This window comes from Oreochromis aureus, linkage group 11 (genome assembly GCF_013358895.1).
Source record: "Oreochromis aureus strain Israel breed Guangdong linkage group 11, ZZ_aureus, whole genome shotgun sequence".
NCBI lineage: Eukaryota > Metazoa > Chordata > Actinopteri > Cichliformes > Cichlidae > Oreochromis > Oreochromis aureus.
The window spans coordinates 21,873,111-21,893,766 of record NC_052952.1 but is presented as its reverse complement, the minus strand read 5'-3'; the positions used below and the strand labels follow the sequence as shown (position 1 = coordinate 21,893,766).

The window sequence follows — 20,656 nt, the reverse complement described above, 5'->3', positions numbered from 1 at the left end:
GCGTTAAATGCAGATGGAAAGGAATCGCGTTTTAGACTGACATCCAATCCACACCCCTGCCGTTAAAGTGGTAATGGTACAATCCGGGCGCTACTTTAGCTCAGTGGTTGAAAAGGCTGACTGTAAAGGTGCAGGTTCGAGTCTCCAGTCGAGGCTTTTTGTTCCCCGTCTTCTTCCATTTTCTCTTTCCTGTCTCCAATAAACTAATAAAATAATATAATTTAAAATATAATTTAAAAAAATGGTACAATCCACCTCTGACGCATCGCTCGTCAACCAGGAAGTGAAAACTGATCCGGTGTTAAAGTGTGAATGGCTAGTTAGGTGTGTTACCAGTCTTCAAACGGACAGGTATCCCGCCGTATAAATGTAAGTAACAATGTCTACTGCTCTAACGGTGTTCAATCCAATATGAAACATTAATGTGGACCGATAGTTTTGCTTTCTGTCTCCTTCCTGCCTGTTAACGGTTGTGGAGCCGTGGCTTAAGCTCCTGTTACGTGGGTTTTATGCGTAATCTTGTGTTTTTAACCCAGTTTATTCAGTAAAGCACACAGTGCTGTTACTAGTCACTAACACTGCACCTATCTTGTTGAAGGTGTGCATGCTGATGGTAACTGACAGCAGCCACGCTTTAACCCCGGAATATAATCAACAGTGGTTTCCACACTAATAAAAAGAGAAGTGTACTCTTGTACAAGGTGCTCTTCTTGTCTTGTCTTGTCACCGGAAGTTACCTTAACATGGATAATTTCTCCTTCACATGGAGCAGATTTTTTTTTTCTAACCATGTGAGGGGTGTTACAGACGACTCTGTGTTCTCATAAGGGTTCGCGGATGTGTACAGATGATGTTAAAATGGCTTTTTATCATTATTATTATTTTAGACCCTATTGTGTTCCTGTGCAGCACATTTCTGGAGAATATTAAAAGTATCTAAAAACTGAAAAAGCTTGAGGTGGGATATAAAGATGCATTCAGGCTGGATAAGTGCGGGCCAAATGTTTGTAACTATTCATTTTTATTCAAATGGATAAACTATTACCGTGCTGAATTTCGCTATAAACTATAGGAGACTAGAAGTGCTGTGAAAAAATTCTAGTAAAGGATAGGGTTAGGATTACATTTTGAACTGACGCAAAGTATAGCAGTGCATATTGCACCACCACCACCACAACCGCTGAAGTTCAAATTCAGCAAACCTAATAATTGCTGTCGAGATAATTTTACACAAGCACAAGTGATTTGTTGTTACTGAAATGCAGAAAATAAATCTGTCCTTAAAATGGTGTTTAGAGGAGGTTGTAGTATTTCTTGTGTACTTTAGCTCCTTTTCTACACCTGCATCTACACTAAACAACACTTGTTTAGACTTCCTGTTGCTAACCACTCTGGCCTCAGTGGTGTGTTTGTGTAATTCACCGCACTGTGGTGGCTCTTAGAAATATCCCTCACTCTCAGCACACAAACTTTATTTCTGAGTATTTGCATGGAGTGGTTCTCTCATGCTTTACTTTGCATGTGGGTTGCATTATAAAAGTGTGTGTGTGTGTGTGTGTGTGTGTGTGTGTGTGTGTGTGTGTGTGTGTGTGTGTGCGCGCGCGCCTGCCGCGTGCGTGCGTCTGTGTGTGCGTGTGGTTTTCTGCATTAGTTTGGATCTGATCATTGTGTGTGTGTGTGTGTGTGTGTGTGTGTGTGTGTGTGTGTGTGTGTGTGTGTGTGTCAGCAGAGCGATGTCTCCTGATGAGCTGGTGTACCTGGGAGTCCTTGCTGCTTCCATCCCTGTTGGGTTCCTCTTCCGGTACCTCAGTGAGTATTTCAATCAAATTATGAACAAATTCATGCATAATTTATATATTTATTTTTTTATCTAATGCTGCTTGCTGGTGATTGTTATACTATGAGATGAAAAACTGACACAGTGCAAAAGGGGAAAAAGTCTTATTTTGAGAGTTGTGATTATTCAAATAAGTCCAGATTGCATACTTGGTTAGTAAAGGGTTAAAACGGGCCGAATTATGTCGAATTTCAGTGCTCTGTAAGTGCTCGGAAAAAATATTGGCACATCGGATCTTGATGAATAAATCATGAAGCTGAAAATCTTCAATGACGCACGTTGTGCAATTCATTGGAAACAAAACAACATAACAACAGTTAGTGGGAAAAAAAAGTTAGTCCCTTGAAGACTGGATTCAAAGTCACACCAAAAGTCCATGTTAACAAACAGCACTGAAGGTACCTGTGCAGGGAAGTTACAGCAGCACAGAAGTGTGTGTCACTTTGTCACAGGAAATCGTATGCATTCAGCTGGTGCTGCAGAAAACATTTGAATGGTTTTATTTTTGGTTGTATTCTGCTGCAGAGTCTGCTTTACACTGCTGGTTTGTGATCAGTTAAATTTGTAGACTATTTATCAGCAAGGATATTGATCAATCAGTACAAGTTGAATAATAAAGTGAAGGGACTTTCACGTCTCCTGGAATCAATAAATGATGTTTGCCTCAAAGGCAATCGTTACCGTAGCTTGAATACGTGAAAGGACGACCACATATTCAGGATAAACACATAAAAATCACAAAAAATGCTGATGTTTATATTTTGCATGGCTTTCTCTTTAAAGGTTTTCACTAATTAGCTGATGATTTTATTTTTATTTTCAATTTGCATAAAAAAAATCACATTTCTCCACCTTTTATCAACAGGGGTTGACAGCAGTGGGTGGGAATAATGAGACTTATGCAACGTTATATTTTTCCTGCTTTGTCAGGCACTTTTCCTGCCCCACAGTAGACAGTTGTAGGTGGCTTCCACTCTGCAATTTTTCTGTCACTTCAGGTCCACCTGTGAAGCAGGGTGCAGCTCTTCTTCTGGGCCTGTCCATCACTATCGCCACCTGCCACATCCACACACTCCACTCCCTGGTGACCGTGATCGGAACATGGATTATTATCAAAAGCAGCTGGAGGTGAGGAATGAACATCCATGCATTTCAGACTTATTTTACTTTGTGTCACACAAGCTGTTGTCTGTAAATTAACCTGTACATTTCTCAAATATAGCAGCCAATCTAGAGTGTAGAAATGGTTAAAAAAAATACATAAAAATAAAAACCTGTAAGCTTTAATTTCAGCCAGAAAGTGAAGATCACAGCACGCAACGGGACTCTATGTACATGTCGTCTCACTCCTAACTATATGTGTCTGTTTACAAGGCACGCCCCAGCGCTGAGCCTCGGCTGGACCTTTCTCTACCTCCTCTTCTTCCGCCTGGTCACTAAGTTTGGTCTGCCATCACCAACACCTTTCGCCAACGCCGTCCAGCTACTTCTCACGCTCAAGGTATGGAAAGTTAAAAACACTCAAGCGGAGAAATCAGTTTTAAATTATACTGCAGTGTATTTCCAATTCATGCATCCTTATCCTACTGTTAATGTAGATGGTGAGTCTGGCCAATGAGGTGCGAAGCTTCCACGTGGAGAAGAAGAAGGACGTGAGCTCCTTTGCAAAGTCCCCCGTCGTTGGCGGTCTGTCGCAGGAGCCTTCCATCTACGACATTTTGTCATATAGTTACTGTTATGTCGGTATAATGACAGGTAAATATCTTGTCTTAAATGTTCAGAGGAGGAAATTCTGATCTTACATGAACTGGTTTTAGCTGTAAATTGTAATTAACTGTTGGTGTTCATTTGCTTTTGCATGAATTTTAACTGTTGTCTCTCTTTGTCTCGCTTTCTGCTACTTGTCCAATATTGTGAGTCCATACTTTTTTTAGTATTATTTCTATTTCTACCAGTTTTCATAAATCTCTACTCTATTTTTGTTTTCTCACTTCCTTTTCCTACTCAACTGCACCCTCTGTTTTTTAAATTTTTTTTTATTTTGAACCACACTGCCCTCTAATGTTCCTTTCTATACCTTGCATCATCCTGATTGCCCAATTTTTGTCTGTCACTGTCTTCTCAATCCTGCATTTATCCCTCTGTCTCATCCCTTCATCTCCTTAAAGGCCCTTTCTTCCGCTTCCAAACATACATTGACTGGGTGAGGCAGCCGAGCCCGCTGGTGCTCCCCGGTTTGACGCCATGCCTGCAGCGCTTGAAGCTGGTTCCTGTCTATGGCGCTCTGTTCCTGGCTGTCAACTCTGTCTTTCCGCTGGCCTACGTTCGTACCGAGGACTTCTTGGATCAAAACGTTTTCTATAGGTATTGTGACAAAGAATCAGCGCAACAGCAATTTGCTTTAAAATTAATAGGAGTTATAGATTAATTTCATTTTGTCATATTATCACTGGAGAGTTGTTTTATTTTTTATTAGTGATTAAAAGTAGACTAAAGTAAGACAAGTGTAAACAAAGCAATTTTTAAAATTCTATTAGAACAATTAATTAGACCGATTTTACTAAAAAATAACACTAATCACTAGCCACTTTATTAGGTACATCTACAGTGTATCGTCATGTTCAAGAAACCAGTTTCAGTTGATTTTAGCTTTTTGACGTGGTGGAAGCAGCCATCAGAAAATGGGTACGCTGTGGTCATGAAGGGATACACATGGTCAGGAACAATACTCAGGTAGACTGTGGTGTTTAAATGGTGCTCTGTTGGTACTAAAGGGCCCAAAGTGTGCCACAAAATTGCACCACTAATGCCTTTGTTCAATTTTGGTGAGCCGGTGCAAACATTAGCCTCAGTTTCCTGTTCTCAGCTGATTCAAGTGGCACCCAGTGTGGTCTTCCACTGCTGTAGCCCATCTGCTTTGAAGTTCAATGTGTTGTGTGTTTAGCAATGCCCTTGTGCATACCTTGTTTGTAACAATGGTTATTTGAGTTACTGTTGACTGCCTATCAGCTCAAAGGAATTGGCCATTTTCACACAGAGAACTGATGCTCGGTTGATATTTTCTCTTCTTCAGACCATTCTCTGTAAACTCTGGAGATGGTTGTGTGGGAAAATACCAACAGATCAGAAGTTTGTGAAATGCACAGTCACTTGGATCACCGTTCTTCCTCATTCTGATCCTCGAGCAGGTCGTCTTGATCATGTCTACGGGCTTAAATGCAATGAGTTGCCACCGTGTGATTGTCTGATTTGATATTAACAAGCAGCTGAACAGGTGTATTTAATAAAGTAACTGTATATACATCAAAATGGAATTAACTCTTCAGTAAAAGGCACAGAATAGCTTTGTCACATCTTATGTGTTTCTTAAGACAGAGATACATGTTACACTTTGTCTTTGCTTTCATCCTCAGGATGTTCTACATGGTAGCAATATTCTTCGTATTTAGAATGCGTTTCTATTCAGCGTGGTGCGGCGCTGAGGCTGGCTGTATCAGTGCCGGCCTGGGCTGCTATCCAGAAAAAGCTCTTTCCAAACCTGGAGGAGGACCTACTGTCGACTACAGGTACATAATCACAGGAATAGCAAGCATATAAAAAGAGGATGCATCTGTGTAAATAAATGAATATTCTAAAAGTGTTAAATGCTGTCTTCTCTCCAGTCCTGATCCCACCACGGAGGAGAAATATGACTTCAAAACCATCCAGAACATCGACTGTTACAACACTGACTTCTGTGTGAAGGTCCGACATGGCATGCGTTACTGGAACATGACAGTGCAGTGGTGGCTGCATCACTACATCTACCCCAACGCCCCCTTCAAAGCCTACACACTCAGGTATGTGAAGCAGGTTCTGCTTATTCTACAGTAAGAGATCCCTGTGTGGTGTATATGGGACCTGTGCAATAAGTTCTAATGTTAGGAGGTACATGTGAGAGGTGGCAGCAGTCTTCTTTGATATTCTGTTTATATTCAGCAGGGATACCAGTTAAGCTTCATATCTTATACAGAAGTAAAAAGTCCTAAATGCATTTCTGTTGTTGGCTAATAAACATTACGAGGCAACAGTAAAATTCCAAACTCAGTACGTGGCCAAAAGGGGAAAAAAAGTAACCACCTGGATTTAAATAAGCAAATAAGTAACAGCCATGCACTGAATAACTGCTTCAGGGTATTGAACCCTAACTGACGACATGAGTAGCTTCTCTCCCAAAAGCTTTACCCATTGAAAACTGACTAGGGGTAATCCTCAAAGCTCAACTCAGTCGTAAGTCATATTTCAGGCATGCTTATATAAAAAATAGCTGGGTGTACAGATTAGTAATGCTATTGGAAAATCCCTGAACCAGTTTTAACAGGTGCCAAAAGACATGTTTTTTGATATGTACTGAGGTGTCAAAACCTGTCAATAAGTGTGCTAGGGAGACTGTCAAATGTTGTCTTTATGGGGGAAAGAATAAAAAAAAACTGTGGGGTTTTTTCTCTTTTCATTTATGAGTGAGGCTAATTGGGAAGGAAATGTTTAGTAAGGAGTGTCCAAGATTGAATTCTGGGGTGATGGAAAAAGGTCATGTGGTCCAAGTGCAGATTTGACCTGCTCCAGAGTGATGAAAGCATCAGGGTGAGGTGAATGAAGTGATGCACCTATCATGCCTATTATGTACTGTGCAACCCCATGAGGGCAGTGTTATGATCTGGGGTTGCTTCAGTAAGCCAGATCTAGGCTCAGCAACGTTAGGCGGCCAGAAACCTAAAGTTCTGTCAGGTGACTCCATCAGGCTCAAATGTGAAAGTGTGTTTAAGGAAGCATGAGGCTTCATTTCCACTCATGGGAGTGAGTCTGAGTCTCCTATCATCAAAACAAGATGTTGGTGAAAAGTTGATGCAACTCTGTCTGGAAATAATAAATGTTATGACATTACGTACACGTATGAAAATGATGAAACAGCAAGTGCATGGAAACATCAAAGCTAAACGTAGTCCAAAAAATGTTTGAGTGTGTCTTTTTTCCCCCCCGTTTTATTATTAATAACAAATGTCCCATCTTTTCTCTATCTTCTTTCTTAACTGGCTTACGTTTCCAAGTGTCTCTGTCGCTGTTGCACATGTACATTTTTTTAAAAATGTGTCTCATTTACACAATGCTGAAACATAATAGAAAAGAAAAGCTTGACACTTCAGTTTGTAGCAAACATGACTCACTTAGTAGTGGATTTTTTTTATTTATTTATTTATTTTTAATAGCCTCTTTTCAGCAAAGCGTTCTGTTCTCCAGTGAGTATTAACAGCAGTGGGAAGGTGTGTGTGTGTGTGTGGGATTGAATCAAAAATAAACTACACTGCCTGCTACAGAGAGAGTACACAGTGTTCATTGTGATAAAAGAACATATCAGCCAGTGCACCGACGCGGCTCACATGTTTTTGTGGAAGTTTATAGTACACAGAATCATGAATATACCGATACATATTAATAATCTGGGTAAAAAACCAGGTTTGGGTTTTGTTTTCTTACAAATACACTTACCACAGACTTTAAATATCCCATTTATGTAAATGTGCAAGTCAAAACTTTAACAATTCTTCTTTTTTTGCACTTAAACCATCCTTATCCCGCCTCACGATGTTAACACCTCTAACAACTGAGGACAGAAACTCACATCGTGTTTGATGTGCCTCTCTCCTGTGTCTGTACCTCTCAGGGCTGGCTGGACCATGTTCATCAGTGCTTACTGGCACGGACTGCACCCTGGCTACTACCTCTCTTTCCTCACCATCCCCCTGTGCATCGCAGCAGAGTCTGCCATGGAGGCTTCGGTCCGAGCTAAACTGGGTCCACGTGGGCAGAACATCTTCGACTGGGTTCACTGGTTCTTGAAAATGAGGGCCTACGACTACATGTGCATGGGCTTCGTGCTGCTGAACGCCCCTGACACCATCAACTACTGGATGTCCATCTACTTCATCGTGCATGTCATTGCTGTTTGCTGTATACTAGTGGGCAGGGTCCTAAAGGGAGGGAGGAAGGAAGGGAGGAGAGGGGAAAAAGAAGAGAAAAGAGAAGGCGAAAAGATAGATAATGATAAAAAGAAAAGTGGAGAAAAAACAGACTGAAAGGAGGTGCAAGGAAATAAAAACTGGTTAGATCATTTTTGGGAGAGGAGGAGGAGGAGGTTGCTGCAAGAGCAGAATTTCAAACGCTGATTTCACCAACGCTTATCTTCCTAACAAGAAAGCTCACACTGGTCCAAGAGAAAAGTTCAAATCTAGTTTAGTTAAAAAACACAGATAAAAGTGCATTTCATATAAACATATTCATACAAATGCTGTGAACAGTGGAAGAGGAATCTTTGAGCTCCGTGAATGCTTTTACAGTGTAAGTGGCAGCTGGTCTGTAAACTGTTACAGTGCAGCAGATATCTTAACATTACAGAAGAATCTTTCACACGTGGATACAAGCACCAAAACTTCACAAACTCTTTCTGTTTCTCTTTTGATAAAGCCTGTTAGCAGTTTCAACATTATTTTTTAACATGAAATCAAACTGAGTAACCCTTTTTGCTGGTGTAGAAGTCGACTTTGAAAGTGCAGGATCCCAGTAGTAGTATCATATAAGGAAAGCTACTTTTGGCTACTCCCTTATTCGTGAGAGGTCACCACAGCAGGTGTCTGATTGGCAGATTTTTATGCCGGGTTGCCTTTCTGATGGAGCCAAACCACAATTTGTACCATAAATCCTTTTGTTTTTTTTGTTCTTCAAAAATATTGTGCCAACAGGTGTATAGGATTTTAGTAGTAGTAGAGGTAGATTCTGGATGGACTCCTTGCACTCCTCACTTACACGACCGCCATCTATGAGTCCACGACCCTGGCTGGGCCAGGTGTTAAGTGGGTCGTCTAGTATTAGAAATGTCAGGAGGCTCAACCTCCAGTCCACACGTTGGACAAGATACTGAGCACAGATGCATCCATCTACGATTCCATCTACAATGAAATGCTTGCAAGGTTACCTTTACCTATTGCAGTTATCACCAGACTATTAGAGCAATGTGTAGCTCGGACACATACATGATTCACTAAATCTGTTTCTATATGTAGCAAAACTAACATAGATAAAGGTTCATACTTACCAGCTGTGTCTGTAAGACATGGAAGTGGGTTCAGTCCCTTCAGTGTCCATATGTTGCTGTTATAAGTGTGTTATTGCAATTATCTTTCAAGTAAAACATTGAAATTCTGTGGTTTAAAAAGGAAAAAAAAGACAGCTGTTTCCTCACCTGGAAGTGATGGATAATACAAGTGGCGCATGGGATTTTTTAAAGTTAAGCGCACCAAAAGAAGCAAAGACCCAGATTTCAGTGCTTGTATCCACATCTGAACGATTCTTACCATTACCTGCTGCGCTAGTAATCCAATCCTGTCACCTGTATGTGGTCTTGATAGTATTTCATGGCACCAAGTCCAGGTATAAGCAGTTTTGCATTGTATTTCTAATCAAACGAGGTGTATGGCACGTTGAGATCCTGGCTACAGCCTGTATTAGAATGATGAATGACTAGTTTTATGATAGAGAGAACCTAATGAGTGTGTCATTAGTTCAACTATTGTGGCCTGTCTGATAAGAATTGACCTTTGTATTCCTGCCTAATTAAATTAGGACCTCATTAACTGTTTTTGGTAACATGTTATATGTGTATATATGTTATATACACACACGCACACACTATAAGTTCTATTATTTTGTAAGCCGAACATGTGTCCTAAATTTTAATCCTGTAAATTCCTTTTTTTCTTTTTTCTTTTTTTTGCATTAGTCCCCCTCACTGTTTTGCTCATAGCTGTAAGCAGTTTAGATCATATCAGGAGCATCTCCACTGCATGCTGTTGTATCCAGTGAAAGGTGTGCCATGTAAATGATAGCAACAGTCTGTTCACTGCCAAAATCTCTGTACTGCCATCATGTAACATTCTGGGTAGGGACCAAACATTTGATGTGAAGAGTCACAATTTTCTATAAGCTGCCAGTGTTTGTCACTGATAACAGCACAGCTAGGATTGGGGGATATTGTCAAGAAAGCTCCTAAAATAAATTCAGGAGCCAATCTCAGCTGACTGCAAGAGGTGGGGAACACCCTGAGCATGTCTCAACTGTTAATTCTCTTCAAGGCTGCGATGATGTTTTAGAGAGGCCATATTTTCATTTTTTTGTGATACAAACATTCTGTAATATTGATGTAAAACTGTTTGATCTTCTCAGTGCACTTCAGCTCAAAGTTAATACATGATGTTATGGAGTTATCACCATGCCCTCACTGTTGGTTCACACTGTATGGTCCTGAGGTTATGAGAGTTACAAATTAATTTTTGTGTTGTGTTGTTTTTTCTTTACCGTTGGAGAAATGTTTCTGTTGTTGCACGTCGATGACTGCGAATAAGTCCTGCTCACCGCTCGTCTCCAGGGTATTTATTTTATTTCTTAGTCTGTTTTGTGGTTTTTTTTTTACTTTTGCACCGGCTGTAACGTTCCCTGATTTGTAACAGTGTTGAAAGTGCAATACAGCTCAGCATTTCCTCTGTGAAGATTTAGTTTGTTATAAAGTTCATATTAAAGCAAACCATTGGGACGCGGTGCTTCCTCTAAGTAAATGTTTGTGAACCACATCTTGTTATTAAAAACCTTTTGTTGCTTTTGTTGTACACAGCAGCGTGTTGTATTTCATTTCCTGGCATCCCTGTCCGCTGTTAAAATGCATTAATTTCCTCCCCTTTCCTGTAAAGTCAAAGACATTTATGATTTTAGCACTTCAAAAAGACAAAATATCTGACATCCTCGTTTTCAGTGTGCTTTTCCCTTCTGGCTGGGTAGAGCTAACTCATTAGGTTGAAGCCAATAAGGAAGTACATGTGCAGTCATTTACAAAGGGAGTAAAGTCCGTGAAAGGGGACAACAAGGAAGCAGCTCATGGATACGCAGATTATCCTCACAAGGAAGTGCTTCACTTATTTGTTTGAGTCTGGATTTGTTGCCGGTCAACTATTAGATGTGATCATAGAGGAAAGCCGTTAACATTCGTCAGAGAGATGGCCGGTGAAATACAGAGACAAAACTCTCACATTTACGATTACATTGGAGGTGATCAAATTTACCTGCTCGTATTTGTTGTTTTGTTTTAAACTCGTAGACGATGTCTGAATGTCTTTCGCTCACAGGAAATGGTTATGACCGTGAGGATCAGTCACTCAGGCGTCGGCGGGTTTCATCTCCAGCTTCTGATCAGAATTATCCTCACTTCAACTGGGACTCAACCCCCGAGGATGAAGATGAAGACAGCGATGGTGGCCCCAAACGGGACATCAGGTGTATTCCCCTGCCCATGCACCTGAGAAGAACTATAAGGTATGAAACTTTCTACTGAATGTTTGGTGGTGACGTTTCAGCAATTCAGTGGAAAAACAGAAATAAAGAGAAAGCTAATGGAGAGCCCAGATTTGAAGTCCTGGACTAAATTAATGTGAGAAAATTAATGACTAGAGTTTAAAGGTCAGGGTTTCAGCAGTGTATTGCTCGTAAATGATAGCATGTTCCCAAATCTAAACGCTGTCTTAAAGAATGAGTATGTGGACGATATGAAGCAGCACATTCCTCATCTTACAAATGAAAAATGTAATCACCCTTCATCGTACACTGTTACTTATCTCAATGAGTTCTGTTACAATAGTCTATATTGGACTTTATAACTTCACTTGTGCTTGGGTTTGAACTTTTAGCAGTATATGATCAATAACTTAAGTCATCTAAATAATATGAGTCTTTTAATGGGATAATGTGGATCTGCAAAACACACACAACATAATTTAACATAATGTTTAAAGCATAGCTTCATTTAAACCCAATTAATTTTATTAGACAGTTGTAATAGACAGCTGGTTGTTCATGTATATTAACTTGTACATGTCTGCCTACATATCGATCTATAAATGTTAGGACAGGGACACAGTTTGTGTAGGTTTCATAGGTTTGTACACCCTCACAGTAGATTTCAAATGAAACAATCAAGAAGTGCAGACTTCCAGCTTTAATTAAGTGGACTTAACAAAAGAGTTGCACTAACTGTTTAGTAATTACAGCCATTTGTATACACAGTCATAGTAATTGCACAGTTGATTGATGAGCAGTTTCATGGCCAGGTGAGGCCTGTTCACTCATTGTTTGATTACAAATTAAGTAGATAAATGATAGTTAGAGTTAATTTCCAGTGTTTACCTTGTATTCGCTAGCCTTTTAATTGAATTCCTAATATAATGTTCTAAGAGGTGTTGATACAGGCGAAGGAGCCAATCATTAGGCTGAAAATTCAAAATAAACCTTTACTTAATAAACCTATACTTTAGAAGTGACCAAATCAGTAAACTGGTTCATTCCTAAAAAGAAGGGTTGCACTGAGCAGCTCACTAAAACCAAAAAGGCCTAAAAGAAAATAAAAGCCAGCTTTCAGTATTATGGTTAAGAATTAAACACCTTTATAACATCAGCTCTAGTAAAAACAACTTTTGAGGAGGTGTATCATTGTCAAAGTCCACAATCAAGAAACTCCTTCATGAATGTAAATGCACAGAGTTTACAACAGGGTTCAGACCACTGGTTACAAGGAAGAAGAAGGCAGCCATCTTTGGGGAAAAAACTGTTTGGACAGATGAAACTGAGACATACCAGAATGATGGGAAGAAAAAGGTTTGAAGAAGGAGAAAAACAGATCATGTTTGGACACAAACCACATTATTTGTCACACATGGTAGAGGAAATGTAGCATGCACAGGTATGGCTGCCAGTGGAACCAGTTCACTGGTGTTTATTTATGATGGGACCTCAGAAGTGGCAGGACCAACTGTGAAGTGTACAAGGCTGTACTCTCTGCTCAAATTCAACCAAGTACTGCAAAACTGATCAGACTGTGTTTCACAGAACAAAAGGATAATCATCCAAAGCAAACTGTAAAAGTACCCAAAGGTTTTCTCAAGGCAGAGAAATTGGATATTCTTCAATGGGCAAGTCAGTCACCTGATCTCAACCCAACAGAACAGCTTTTCAAATACTAAAGACAAAGTGGATTTAGAAAAACCCCACAAACCAGCAGCAGCTGGAGGAGGCTGCAGTAAAAGCCTGGCAATCAGAATCAGAATCAGAATACTTTATTGATCCCTTGGGGAAATTATGTTGATTACAGTACTCCAGTACAAACAATAACAAAATCAGACAATACAAAAAGTAAGAAATAGCACAATATGTACAATATATACATATATATAAGCCACTTTCTAATAAATATCTGAATAAGAAAGAAGAGCATGTGCAAAAAGGGTGTAGCTATTGCAGTATACAGTGTATTAGGTGGATGAGTTGTACAGGGAGATGGCTACAGGCAGGAATGATTTCCTGTGTCGTTCAGTGGTGCTTTTTGGTCATCTCAGTCTCTCGCTGAACCTGCTCCTGTGGCTAGCCAGCATGTCATGGAGTGGGTGGGAGGAGTTATCCAACATTGTCATTGTCCTGGACAACATTCGTCTCTCCATCACCACCCTAAGAGAACCCAGCTCCATCCCCACAACATTACTGGCCTAGCGGATCAGTTTATTGAGCCTGTTAGCATCAGCAACCCTCAGCCTGCTGCTCCAGCATGCAACAGCGTAGAGGATAGCACTGGCCACAACAGACTCGTAGAAAATTCGGAGCATTGTCTGACAGATGTTTTCAGCCCAGTTCAGTTCAGTTGTTAATGTATACTCCGAGGTATTTATAGTCCTCGGTCTTTGCCACGTTGAGCCTCAGATGATTCTGCTCACACCACGTGCTGATGCATCCAACCACCGCAGAGTCATCAGAAAACTTCTGAAGATGGCAGGTCTCTGTACAGTGGCTGAAGTCTGTGGTGTAGAGGGTGAAGAGGAAGAGGGAGAAGACAGTCCCTTGTGGTGCCCCTGTGTTGCTGATTACCTTGTGGTCTTCCTGTCAGGTAATCAACAATCCAGGACACCAGAGAAGCATCCACCTGCATCGCTGTTAGCTTATCACCCAGGAGGGTCGGCCTGATGGTGTTGAAACCACTGGAAAAGTCATAAAACATGACCCTCACAGTGCTCACCGGCTGGTCCAGGTGGGTGTAGACATGATTGAGCAGATAGATGATGGCGTCCTCAGTTCCGAGACGGGGCTGGTAAGGAAATTGAAGGGGATCCTGATCCGACTCCTCATGGGAAGAAACACAGCATTTGGTGATGTCCAAGGATTTAAAGGACTATTAAAAAACAATACTTACATTTAAAATTATGATTATGCAGTACGTCTCTGAAAATGGCAAAATATTTATCAAAATGGCTTTAAATTCACAAACTGTCAATGCAAACATTTTTGTTAAAGCCCCTAAACTAAAGCTGAAAGCCTGCACTTTACTCACATGTTGATTGTTTGATTTAAAATCCTCTGTGGTGATGTCCAGAGGCAGAATGACAAAAACTGCTTGTTAATGTATGTATATACTGTGTAAGTGCTATCTAATTGATGTTTATTTAATAATTCTCCTATACATAGTTTATTTTAAATTACTTGGTAATTGTGAGGGAATTGTTCTAATGAGTTGTAATATAATTTCTTTATTATTTGTCCTTCACAGGGAAGTGCAGCAAATGCGGTCGCCCGCAGTTTCCAGAGATGCGTCCTGGAAAGGGAGACAGATGTTGCGTAAACTCAGAAACAAATGCAAAGAATTTCTTTACTTTTTCTCATTGTGGAGGAAGTCAGTGCAAATGATTGGAGGTACACATGCACTTAATTAATGCAAAAGGACAATAAAGTAAGCAGCTCAGTCCCACGTGTTAAGTTTACATTTTAAACAAACCATGTTTCTTTGCCCTCACAGGGAACTTTGGAGGTGGTGTCCAGTCTTACTTCGTGTTCCTGCGCTTCTTGGTGGTTCTGAATTTTGTGTCCTTCTTTCTGATTGCTGGGTTTGTCCTCATTCCCAGTGTTGTCTTCAGATCCACGAACCACCACCAACCAACCTCCAACAGCACAGATATCCTCACTTTTGGCAATAACTCGAATGAAACAAATAGCACTGGTGCGTCCTGTTTCTTCATGTCCTCCTTATTTCCTTGTTACTCATCTTTTAGCACATTTCTTCGTAATTACAACAGGAAGCCTTCTTGCAGTTTGCTGCAACAGTTTCCAAGCAACAGCCCTGCATTTGTAGGAGTAAGAGTAGCAAGAGTGGTACCCCTTCTGGTATTCCCTTCAGAAATAAAATTTGCACTGCTCACTTGTGGATGAACAGAATATTCAAATATATAGAACAATGAGTTTATCCCTAACATCACTTATCATCTCCAGACCTGAAATAGCTTTACATGATGATGTATGACTTTTCCAAATCCTTCGATTATTTTAAAGCCACATGAGAAACAGATCTTTTTTAGATGACTGTGATGAATTTAATGGATTCCACTGCAGCTGCACTGCATCTCCTTGTCTCTTTCTTGAGGCAACAGCATGACCTTTATGTTCAGAGGAAGCTTTTTGTTTACTGTGTTTTATTTTTTCAAATACAGAGCAATTCATGGTGTATGAAGTTAACCAGAAGACACCGTTCTATCAGTACCTGCTCGACTTCCTTTCGGGAACGGTGAGAAGCTGAAAGACTTGCAGAATGTATATAGACCTGCACTTTAGTTTGAGGCACTTTAGACTTTAATAGAAGTTCATTCCAGTTTCATTCGGCAAAAAGATGACACCGAGAACACATATAAGGTACAGCTGGCATGCAGTGGCTTGCAAAAGTATTCGGCCCCCTTGAACTTTTCCACATTTTGTCACATTACAGCCAGAAACATGAATCAATTTTATTGGAATTCGACGTGAAAGACCAATACAAAGTGGTGTACATGTGAGAAGTGGAACGAAAATCATACATGATTCCAAACATTTTTTTACAAATAAATAACTGAAAAGTGGGGTGTGCGTAATTATTCAGCCCCCTTTGGTCTGAGTGCAGTCAGTTGCCTATAGACATTGCCTGATGAGTGCTAATGACTAAATAGAGTGCACCTGTGTATAATCTAATGTCAGTACAAATACAGCTGCTCTGCGACGGCCTCAGTTGGTTGTCTAAGAGAATATTGGGAGCAACAACACCATGAAGTCCAAAGAACACACCAGACAGGTCAGGGATAAAGTTATTGAGAAATTTAAAGCAGACTTAGGCTACAAAAAGATTTCCCAAGCCTTGAACATCCCACGGAGCACTGTTCAAGCGATCAATCAGAAATGGAAGGAGTATGGCACAACTGTAAACCTACCAAGACAAGGCCGTCCACCTAAACTCACAGGCCGAACAAGGAGAGCGCTGATCAGAAATGCAGCCAAGAGGTCCATGGTGACTCTGGACGAGCTGCAGAGATCTACAGCTCAGGTGGGGGAATCTGTCCATAGGACAACTATTAGTCGTGCAATGCACAAAGTTGGCCTTTATGGAAGAGTGGCTAGAAGAAAGCCATTGTTAACAGAAAACCATAAGAAGTCCCGTTTGCAGTTTGCCACAAGCCATGTGGGGGACACAGCAAACATGTGGAAGAAGGTGCTCTGGTCAGATGAGACCAAAATGGAACTTTTTGGCCAGAATGCAAAACGCTATGTGTGGCGGAAAACTAACACTGCACATCACTCTGAACACACCATCCCCACTGTCAAATATGGTGGTGGCAGCATCATGCTCTGGGGGAGCTTCTCTTCAGCAGGGACAGGGAATCTGGTCAGAGTTGATGGGAAGATGGATGGAGCCAAATACAGGGCAATCTTGGAAGAAAACCTCTTGGAGTCTGCAAAAGACTTGAGACTGGGGCGGAGGTTCACCTTCCAGCAGGACAACGACCCTAAACATAAAGCCAGGGCAACAATGGAATGGTTTAAAACAAAACATATCCATGTGTTAGAATGGCCCAGTCAAAGTCCAGATCTAAATCCAATCGAGAATCTGTGGCAAGATCTGAAACCTGCTGTTCACAAACGCTGTCCATCTAATCTGACTGAGCTGGAGCTGTTTTGCAAAGAAGAATGGGCAAGGATTTCAGTCTCTAGATGTGCAAAGCTGGTAGAGACATACCCTAAAAGACTGGCAGCTGTAATTGCAGCGAAAGGTGGTTCTACAAAGTATTGACTCAGGGGGCTGAATAATTACACACACCCCACTTTTCAGTTATTTATTTGTAAAAAATGTTTGGAATCATGTATGATCTCACGTGTACACCACTTTGTATTGGTCTTTCACCTGGAATTCCAATAAAATTGATTCATGTTTGTGGCTGTAATGTGACAAAATGTGGAAAAGTTCAAGGGGGCCGAATACTTTTGCAAGCCACTTTAAATAATGTCTTTTTGTGTATGGTGGTTTGAAAATAGAAAGTCACGGGTGTTATTGACACTATGTTGGCATGAGTATGAAAGCAAGGCAGCACGCTGAACCACAACACTAAAACTAAAGCAGCTAGTTTGAATGAGCCGTGACTCATTTTAGGCTTTACACCTGTGCTTTTCTGCTGCACTTTGTCAAAGTGTTTTATGTGAATGACACTGGTTCATTTGTGCTTTTAGGCATCATGTTGGAGCTGATGCCTACAATATAGGCCAAAATAATAAATCTAGGCCTATATTGTAGACACAGTGAAGAAATTGCACAATTCTCTTGCTTTTATCCTCAGCCGGCGAAATTTAATTGCATCATGAGATTGAAATTCTTCTCTCCTTTACAGGGTTTTATGGAGTATTCATACCTGTTTTATGGCTACTACAACATCACAGAGATGCCGAACAGGGACTTCTCCTATAACATCCCTCTTGCCTACATCCTCACTGCTGTCTTCTACTTTGCCTTTTGTCTCATCTGCGTCATTGCACGGTCAGTCCCACAACTGAAACGACCAGGTTCTGGATTCTGGAGGGCAAAATTGGGTTTGTTTTACTGAATTCCTGGGGTCTGGAGACACTATAGTTTGTGTTAAACATATGCATTATGTAAATAAAGGCTGTGTGTTTGCATGTTTAGCTTAGAGTCCTGAGTTCAGTCAGCCTGACTTGTGTCTGTATCCTTTTCACTGGCTGCTCACACACAGGATGGGGACTGCAGCTCGAGTTGCTGTGGCAACGGGAAGCAGCACTGGGGTGAGCAGTTACAGCATGATCGTGTTCACCGGATGGGACTATGGTTGCCTGGGAGACAGAGCTACCAAACTGAAGCAGAAAAACATCCTCTACCAGCTACAGGTCTGAAGGGATCTATCCAACTTAACAGGATAAAGTGCTGGAAAAGAGAAACGTGACCCACACGTGGCAGCTTTGCTCCAGTTTCATATACATGATGTACCTTCAGGTGACCCCTCATTTCTCTTCTCTCACTCGGCCAGGTGGATCTGGAGGAGGAGAGTCGAAAGAGACACGAGGCTGATCTGTCAACATCAAAAAAAGTGATTTTATACTCTCTGCGTGTTTTAATGACTGTTCTTTCACTTGGGTTCATTGGAGGAGCTTTCTATGGCATCTATAGGGCCACACAGTTCAGCCAGGTAAGCGATGTAAAAATAATGATGCCAACATGATCTTCTTGAAGCTCTGGGTGACCATCTCCCATTTCTGCTAAACAGGAAACGACTGATAAGAGAAAGATCGTTCAATTGATTATTCAGTATCTCCCATCCATGGTCATCACTGCTGGAAACTTTTTGGTGCCTCTGCTGTGTGACAAGCTCGCCTTAGTAGAGAAATACTCCCCCAGCACTACTATCATATTGGCTCTCTTAAGGTTTGTGAGAAAGGGATTATGTCACACATTATGTCACACGCATTTAATTTGTTTGTTTGTAATGCTTGAAAAAAAAATCATCTGATCAGTCACTCCAAGCCCATGTCTTCTTATCACAAATACACAATGAGATATGAGAAACTCCAGCAAATTAGGACATTTTTATTGTAAATAAGAGAGTAAATACAAAATTATAATACAATATAACAACTATTGAAAATGATGCTGCTGGACCTATTTTAAAAATTGACCAGGATATTAAACACGAAAAATGCATTACTCACTTTAACCATAGTACTATAACTAGGGCCATAATTATCAAGACTGCCTACCTTGTCAGGTTCATCCTTAACGACTGGCTCTAACAGAGCAGAAAATAATGGGTCTAGTCACAAGCCAGGGATCAAACAAACAGTAAAATGATAAATGCCTTATAATAAATATGATCTAACCCACATGTTTTATTATCTGGCCACGATAGCTATACACAAGCTGCTATAATGTTTCTGCCATAATTCTCCAATATAGTCTGCAATACGAAGGAAATTGCGCTGGAATCACCACCTTAGTTGTTCTACAAATTTCATTTTCAGCTCAGGTTACTTGTTCATGCAGACCTCGAAGTTAAAAAAAAAAAACAAAAGTTAAAACCTTCCCTGCTTTAAACCAGATGATTAGTTTTATGTAACAAATTTTTAAATATTGTAGTGTATCCTTATCTGTGTTGCGCTATCAAGTAAGATTAGTGTGAAATTAAAATTAGATGAGTGAAAATGACCCATTTTTCTTCCACACCCAGGGCAGTTTTTCTGCGTCTGGTGAGTCTGGCCGTTCTCCTCTACACCCTGTGGAATCAGATCACCTGCGGCGGGATCAACACCAAAAAAGACCGTAAACTGTGCCTGGACAACCACACCGAATTCCAAGTAATTATATTACTTGATGTGATGCATGCTCTGCTGATCTTCAGATCCTAACAGCACGGAGGGAGTCCTATAAGACAGACCTTCTCTTGTTTGTGTTTAAGTTGTCTGTCATGGGAAAAAACTGTGCTTTCAGTTTTTTTTTCTGGATCAAGATTTTGCTGAGTAAATTAAGCAGGATCTCTTGAAGGCTTCAACATGCAAAAGAAAAAACTGACAGAATAATTGAACTGGAAACTCATTTACACTCTGTTTGTATTTTAAAAAGTCATAAATAATAATGATAAAGCATGTCAGGTTTTTCATGAATATCTTTTGATCTCTTGGGGAGAACAGTAGCAGCGCTGCGACTGCCTCGTTCTGCTGACAGAGGCTTGAGTAAAACACAAAACACGCTCTTTAACAGCTGCTATAACAGCCTGTGTGTGCAGACAAAGAGGTTAACATAACAGTAACATCAGCTTTGAATATATTCAGCATGTCCACACTGAAAGACAATCTTATCTTTTCTTATTGGTAGTGCTGGGAAACACGTGTGGGGCAGGAAATGTACAAGCTCACGATGTTTGACCTCCTCATCACCGTTGCTGTTTTTCTGCTGGTTGAATTTCCACGCAGGTAGTTTTTATAGCATAAAGATATGAGTCGTATTAATGCACATCATGCAAATGCATGCTTTATATTTGAATACTGGTCAATCAGTCTTGTGTTCAGCTATGTAGTGTTTTTTTGTGTATGTGGTAGGCTTGTGGTGGATAACTGTTCCTGTAAGCCTGTTCAGTGGGTGGGGCGGCAGGAGTTTGTGGTTCCCTCCAACGTGCTTGGCCTGGTTTATGGTCAGACTGTAGTCTGGGTAGGAGCTCTTTTTTGCCCTCTGCTGCCCGCCATCAACACCTTGAAGTTTGTCATCCTGTTTTACTGCAAAAAGGTGAAGCTCTAGCTTTAACACCGCCAACACGTCACACATTGCTTGGTGATCGTGTCCCTAATCCGGTATTAAATTGCCACTTTCCCCCCGCAGATAACACTCTTCCAAAACTGTCGGCCAGCGTT

The 20,656-nt window shown here is 40.7% G+C and overlaps 2 protein-coding genes across 4 annotated transcripts in view; both read left to right on the top strand.

The window, feature by feature from the left end:
- The first annotated feature begins 187 nt into the window (after positions 1-187).
- mboat7 (membrane bound O-acyltransferase domain containing 7) lies at positions 188-10,540 on the top strand. Of its 2 annotated transcripts, none has more exons than XM_039619919.1 (9): positions 188-369; positions 1,727-1,809; positions 2,836-2,965; positions 3,212-3,338; positions 3,436-3,592; positions 4,006-4,201; positions 5,251-5,403; positions 5,500-5,676; positions 7,539-10,540. In XM_039619919.1, exons 2-9 carry the CDS (start codon positions 1,734-1,736, stop codon positions 7,948-7,950), a joined length of 1,428 nt encoding a protein of 475 aa, XP_039475853.1. In that variant the 5' UTR covers positions 188-369; positions 1,727-1,733; the 3' UTR covers positions 7,951-10,540. The 2 variants fall into 2 exon arrangements, with proteins under 2 accessions (XP_039475853.1, XP_031600221.1); XM_031744361.2 differs by having other exon boundaries at positions 190-369; positions 1,730-1,809.
- Positions 10,541-10,717: 177 nt separating this feature from the next.
- tmc4 (transmembrane channel-like 4) overlaps positions 10,718-20,656 on the top strand; it is an 11,610-nt gene continuing 1,671 nt past the window's right edge. Inside the window, exons 1-13 of one of the 2 annotated variants that reach the window (XM_039619293.1) lie at positions 10,718-10,969; positions 11,047-11,233; positions 14,505-14,647; positions 14,751-14,951; positions 15,439-15,512; positions 17,635-17,780; positions 17,995-18,145; positions 18,286-18,444; positions 18,523-18,680; positions 19,480-19,606; positions 20,124-20,221; positions 20,348-20,531; positions 20,625-20,656. The exon at positions 20,625-20,656 is cut by the window's right edge and continues 99 nt beyond it. In XM_039619293.1, coding sequence (XP_039475227.1) covers positions 10,918-10,969; positions 11,047-11,233; positions 14,505-14,647; positions 14,751-14,951; positions 15,439-15,512; positions 17,635-17,780; positions 17,995-18,145; positions 18,286-18,444; positions 18,523-18,680; positions 19,480-19,606; positions 20,124-20,221; positions 20,348-20,531; positions 20,625-20,656 — 1,712 coding nt within the window. In that variant the 5' untranslated portion in view covers positions 10,718-10,917. Of the gene's footprint in view, positions 10,970-11,046; positions 11,234-13,857; positions 13,989-14,504; positions 14,648-14,750; positions 14,952-15,438; positions 15,513-17,634; positions 17,781-17,994; positions 18,146-18,285; positions 18,445-18,522; positions 18,681-19,479; positions 19,607-20,123; positions 20,222-20,347; positions 20,532-20,624 lie in introns of those variants that run through there. The other variant, XM_039619294.1, reaches the window with a different exon arrangement.

Bases quoted from the DNA above. Each gene is read 5' to 3' on its own strand.
- mboat7 (XM_039619919.1), top strand. From the start codon at position 1,734: ATGTCTCCTGATGAGCTGGTGTACCTGGGAGTCCTTGCTGCTTCCATC. The intron at 1,810-2,835 runs GTGAGTATTTCA...CTGTCACTTCAG, and splicing joins GTTCCTCTTCCGGTACCTCA to GTCCACCTGTGAAGCAGGGT. The intron at 2,966-3,211 runs GTGAGGAATGAA...TCTGTTTACAAG, and splicing joins ATTATCAAAAGCAGCTGGAG to GCACGCCCCAGCGCTGAGCC.